General features: G+C 37.8%; 1 protein-coding gene across 2 annotated transcripts; it reads left to right on the forward strand.

Moving 5' to 3' along the window:
• Window positions 1-517: 517 nt before the first annotated feature.
• On the forward strand, window positions 518-2,408 carry LOC143540010 (B3 domain-containing transcription factor VAL3-like). 2 transcript variants are annotated; one of them, XM_077033178.1, is made up of 4 exons: window positions 518-1,292; window positions 1,364-1,529; window positions 1,620-1,699; window positions 2,243-2,408. In XM_077033178.1, exons 1-4 carry the CDS (start codon window positions 1,215-1,217, stop codon window positions 2,285-2,287), a joined length of 369 nt encoding a protein of 122 aa, XP_076889293.1. In that variant the 5' UTR covers window positions 518-1,214; the 3' UTR covers window positions 2,288-2,408. The 2 variants fall into 2 exon arrangements, with proteins under 2 accessions (XP_076889293.1, XP_076889292.1); XM_077033177.1 differs by having other exon boundaries at window positions 1,620-2,338.
• The last annotated feature ends 3,244 nt before the right edge of the window (window positions 2,409-5,652 follow it).

Consider the following 5,652-nt stretch of genomic DNA (forward strand, 5'->3'; position numbering starts at 1 on the left):
TTATGTGTCTGGATGATAAGATACGATTACATGAATATGGTGAGCTGGATTTTATGATGATCCTTGATGATGCTTTAAAAGGGGGGTTAGGATTCAAACCCCACTTTCTTCGTTTAGGGCTTTGTTCATTCTTGTTGAAGCATCTTCCATGGCGTCTGCATCAAGGGCCAAGACTTGCCTCCACTGTGAAGACACTTCATCCGATTCGTTGAGAAACGGATGGGTCATAAGCAGTGGAAAATTCGCACAGCTGTGCGGTCGTTGCTAGTAAGTTCAATTGAATATTTCATATCTAATTTCATCCAGATCATGTATATATGAGTTGATTATATGATTCTTTGTGGAAAATTTGTGATTTTAAGCAGTTAATTAGTGGATCTGGAGTTCTATGTTGTTTTTGACTTGATATTTTATGTACACCCAATTTCAACCTCACTGAAGCTAGAAGAGGGTTTGTACTACAATTCACCCTATATATGTGACCATGAGATTTCAAACTTTAACTAAATAAGAATGTGTGTGACTTTACCTATCTAGGTTTAAGCTTCAAATTAAGATCATGCAGATTGATGGGCGTAATCTTTTGAAATGTGCAAACCATGCCCATATTGAGTTACTAGAACTACTTTCTCATCCACTTTGTATCTTGGATTCATACAGTTCGATTTATGAATCTGGACGGTTCTGCGGAACATTTCACAAAAAACAACATGATTGGAGGAAGTGCCAGTCTTGTACCAAGGTGAGTATAATTGGTAATTTTTTTTAAAAAAAATATGTATGTTAAAGGATACACATTGGATTTTATTTCTTTTATATTTTAACCAATGATGTGTTCCATCTTTGCAGCCAATCCATTGTTCATGCTTTGTTTCATTCAGTGACTGGCTTTTGCTTGAGGATCGTACGGAAAAGGTGATATGTCTAGAATGTTCAAAGATTGCTTCTTTTATGGTAAGATGGAAGTTTGGACTAAAAAGATTGCCTTTCAGGTTTTTATGTTTTTCAAGAATGTTAACTTTCTGGATTACAAACTTTTTAGGAACGACATTTCAGCAAAGAGTTGGATCTTGATAAGGAAATAAGGAGGTTCCAAATTCGTAAACTGTATCCTTTTAATTATATCTTGTGTTATTGATGTTTTGACTATCGATTCTAGCGTATGTTTAGTGTATTCTTTAACTTAACTTAGCCCAAAATGTACAATCGCTCCAATGTTTGAGAAGCAGCTAACTGCTGGTGATATAGACCACAAGGATGGCAGCATAGTCATTCCAAACAAGTATGCTGAGGTGAGACAAAGCGTTTATTTTATTTCAAATGCAAGATTGACAATGTTAATGAATGTGCATATATACCTCAGGCTTATTTACCAGAAGTTTATGATCCTCACGGGATCCCATTATATGTTGTTGACGATGAAATTAATGAATGGCATCTGCGCTTCCATTTTGGGCTCAATAATATGTACGTTTTAGATGGACTCAAAGAGTATATGGTTTCAAACAAACTGAAACAAGGGGATACATGTAATACTTTTATCATTTGAAGTTTGTTTCTTCACTTCATTTTTTATTTTACCTTTTTTGTTAATGTAAGTGCCACTACTGTTCTTGCAGTGGCATTTTCTCGGCTGATACCTGATGGACCATATGCCATAGGATTTAAAAAGACTTCTACCAAGAAATCGTCTCGTAAGGTAATATGTGTATCCATTTCCATATATTATTTGCCATCTAAGTTGGCATAATCCCTATCAGATCGTGAGAGGTGGAGAAAATCAAGGAGTGAGATATTAAATATAATTAGAAAGTTAAACTGAGTTTATCGGGTTAGATAAATTAGGCTGTAATAGATTAGAATTATTAGTTTAATTATGTTTATCCTTATTAGTGTCAGTATATATTTTGAATGCCTAGCTGAGTAGTATATGAGTATGTAATCAGTTTTGTAGGTCGAGTTTTGTGATTAATAGAAGAAAAGGGTCATTAGCGGGGTGGTAACCGAATTCGGTCTTATTTCTGCTTACCGATCAATAGCTTGGGCCTAGTTACAGTTTGCAAACTTAAGATACTATTAAAGCTTATGATGAACAATTATCATGTATTCAAACTGTGCCATATATTCTGAAGTGATCTATGAACCCTTTCTTGATAATGCACAGTTCAATTCCTTTAACCCAGTGTACATACATGTTTTGTCTGTTAATTGATTATTAATTTATGTGCTAAATATCTAGCAGGCGTCAGCCCGGCGTGGGAAGCAGCAAGCACTTCTATGTGGATGAGGGTCTTGTTGTAAAGAAGCTGCATTATCTTTTCATTTGTAGGACTCATGATATTAAAGTCTTCTGTTGCAGCTGGATGTTTATTTTAAAACTTTTAAATCTGCTGTGTTTGTTATTATTGCGATCGACATAGACTAAATGTTGCCTGTAATGTTTTATGTTGTGTGTTTTATTTTCGTAATTGCAAGGATGCCTGCTTCTTTTAATACTCGTCGAGGTGCTTGTACAGTAAGGCTAGAAATTCTGTTCCTGTTTGCAGGATGACCTTTATTTGTAGCTGCATTATAGTTTTTGGTTTTCAATCAACAGCCTCTAGTTACTCTGTGAATATGTTCAAATTTACGTCAGACTGGATAAGGAAAAGTTCAATGGCACAAGCTTCCTGGGCCGTAGTTTGAGAATAGTTTTCAAATTGGAAGAGTAGTACTATCACCCAGAAGCTCCCATACATGATGAGCCAACAGCAAGCGGTTGGGGATAGCTAGTCTAAACATCTTGAAGACTTGTCAAGTGTGCCTTGTCTCATGTTGACCTCCTTGGTGTCAGAAGTCAAAAGAGATTTGGAGGACCATACAGCAATCTAGACATGAGCACTTTGTAACAATGAATCGCTTAAATCATACCATATGTTGGAAGACACTCCTGTTAGCTCACATGTCTTAAGGGTGAAGAGCTATGTAACTATGTGGACCAACCGAAACGACTTGATTCTACCTTGAGTAATGGGTCGCAGTATATGTCCTTTTATACTTATTGACTAAAGCGTATGATCATATCATTCTGAATAATAATATATGGACGATTGGGAAAAACCAATCCCGGGGCTCATATGTTGCTTAAGAATGCCGAGCTTAGTCAGTGGCAAACCAAGGACTTCTTTTCATGAGGGCTTAACCAAAATTTTGAAGGGGGGATGGGAACTAATTTTTTTGTTGTGTTGAGGGCAACTGTCCCCCATTGTTTCTATGTTGGTACGCCCCTAAGCTTAGCATGCCAAGCAAGAACAAACACAAGAGCTCTAGGGTACTGTTATTGAACGTGGGATAATCAAGAAACCGAAACTAAAGTTAGAAGTGGCTAAGGAACAGCCATGATGATGCTAAAAGGCAAAAGCACTGCTTCTAAACACAAGGCAAGAATAGGGCTGTTCAAAAAGCTCGAGGCTCGAAGCTCGGGCTCGTGGCTCGCTCGATAAAAGCTCGAATAAAACTTGCTAAAAAAACTTAATTTAAAACATCCTGAGTTGAGTTGGCTCATTTTTGTAACCGAGCCAAAATCGACCTAGGCTCGGTTCATCATTGCTCGCTCGTTAGCTCGATCTTAATCTCATTTAACTTCAAAATCGAGCTAGAGCCTTAGTTGAGTTGCTCATTTAATTTCGAGCCCGAGCTCGAAACCACCCTGGCTCGACTCGGGCTCAACTCGTGAACAACCCTAGGCAAGAAAGTCTCTGGAAGATGGGAAATGTTTTCATTGTGGAGATTCCTCACACCGGAAAAGAACTGCTCAAAGTATAGTGTCGAAGTATAGAAAGGAATACTAATTGAGAGCCCAAGGTATCTTCAATTGAGTAAGGTACTACCCTTTTACAAATAATATGTGGGGGCGCCGCTAAGGAAAGTTAATGGGAAACTAAGCCACAAAAAGTTGAAGATCATTTCATATTTACGTTGCAATTAGCTCAAGTTTCTTGTTTATCATTGAGATGATATTTTATTGCTTAGAACAACTTATTATTTCTAGTCTTTCCTTTTACATGGAAGAATATGTTATTTGTTCTCAATAGTAATATTTAAATCAAAGCAGAAATATTTAAAACAAAGCATAAATCAAGTTCAAATTTCGTTTTCAACTTTTCTCCACTTGAGTTTCCACTGCTAGATCAATGTCATTAGTTTCCACGTACTAGAGGTGCACAAACCGGCTTATAACCCAAAACCAGTTTGGGTTTAAACCAGTTCGGTTTGGTCAACAAAAGTCAAAACCGTTGATTGGTTTGGGTTCGGTTTGAAAACGGTTTCTTGATAGTACTTGCCTGACGATGAAAAGAGAGAACATGTCAGCCTTTTCAACACCAAGCTAGCTTGGTTTAAAAGCCGTCGATTACGGCGTCAAGAAGGCTACAAACACATTCCTGGTTTCTCCTTTCTTAATTGTGAAGTTATGTATTGATTTATCGTCGTATCTAGTTTAAGTTTTTTACAATAGGTGACATTTTTTAAAAATTTGATCAAAAACGTAGGAGAGTTGAAGTCAATATAATCTAAATGTCAAAATTATTCATACTATTATATATTAGACTATTATAGTTGTATATATATTGCTAAATTAGTGCCTTAATTAAGGATTGTAATATTGTATATAATTTATTGAGATCAATGAGAAGTGCAGGTAATTCACTATCACGTTATCTCTCTCTAACTCCAACTCCTAGCCGTCGAACACTCCTTTACTCGGCTCTTCTACTTCGATCCTGCAACAAATGTTTTCACTACCTCTTTCTCTTCTACAAATCCTCCATGGCTGCTATACACCCCGCCCTAACTATCAACAATATCAGCAACTTTATCCCTCTCATTCTAGACCTTGAGAACGGCAATATACTTCATGGGTTGAATTATTCACTATTCATTGCACCGTTTTTTAAGTACTCGATCACATCATAATGTCTCTCTACTACCAGCGGAAAAAAAAGGAAAAGGGAAAAAGACAAAGCTACACCGACCGGACACATATCATGGGATCGGTTGGACGCGGTTGTTAAACAATGGATATACGGCACGATCTCTCAGAATCTTCTCATGAACGTTATTAAACCGAAGCCACCGTGAAGATATTTGGGAGGCCATTGCCCATCTCTTTCAAGACAATCAAACATCCCGAGCCATTGCCTTGAAAACTTGTTTAACCAACACCAAATTGGAGTCTTTCCCCACTATCTCTGCTTACTACCAAGAACTAAAAATTTTAGCTGATCAATTGGCTAATGTTGAGGCACCCATTTCCGATGCCGATTTAGTATTGCAATTAGTCACTGTCCTAAAAAATACCGAGTTTGATGCAATCAGTATGTTCATTAATCAAATTGTTCCACTGCCAACATTTTCCCAAGCCCGATCTTGGCTCACACAAGAAGAAACCAGGAGAGTCGGGCATGCTTCAACTTCTATTGCGGGCACTGCCCTACTCACTTCCCTAGACAACCCGGCTCGTGAATCTTCTGGTTGTGGCTCCCCTGGTATGGCTACTGATAGCCGCGGTTCATATGATGCATCCCAACGTGACCGTGGTCATGGCTATTGTGGTCGTGGTCGGTCTCGCGGAAGAGGATACTCAAACCAAAACAACTCTTATGGTCAAGCCAC

Source organism: Bidens hawaiensis, unplaced genomic scaffold, assembly GCF_021521415.1.
Source record: "Bidens hawaiensis isolate Kalapana, Puna unplaced genomic scaffold, B.hawaiensis_p1.1 tig00012134_1, whole genome shotgun sequence".
Taxonomy (NCBI): Eukaryota; Viridiplantae; Streptophyta; class Magnoliopsida; order Asterales; family Asteraceae; genus Bidens; species Bidens hawaiensis.

Bases quoted from the DNA above. Each gene is read 5' to 3' on its own strand.
- LOC143540010 (XM_077033177.1), top strand. From the start codon at position 1,215: ATGTTTGAGAAGCAGCTAACTGCTGGTGATATAGACCACAAGGATGGC. The intron at 1,293-1,363 runs GTGAGACAAAGC...TATATACCTCAG, and splicing joins TTCCAAACAAGTATGCTGAG to GCTTATTTACCAGAAGTTTA. The intron at 1,530-1,619 runs GTAATACTTTTA...CTGTTCTTGCAG, and splicing joins ACTGAAACAAGGGGATACAT to TGGCATTTTCTCGGCTGATA.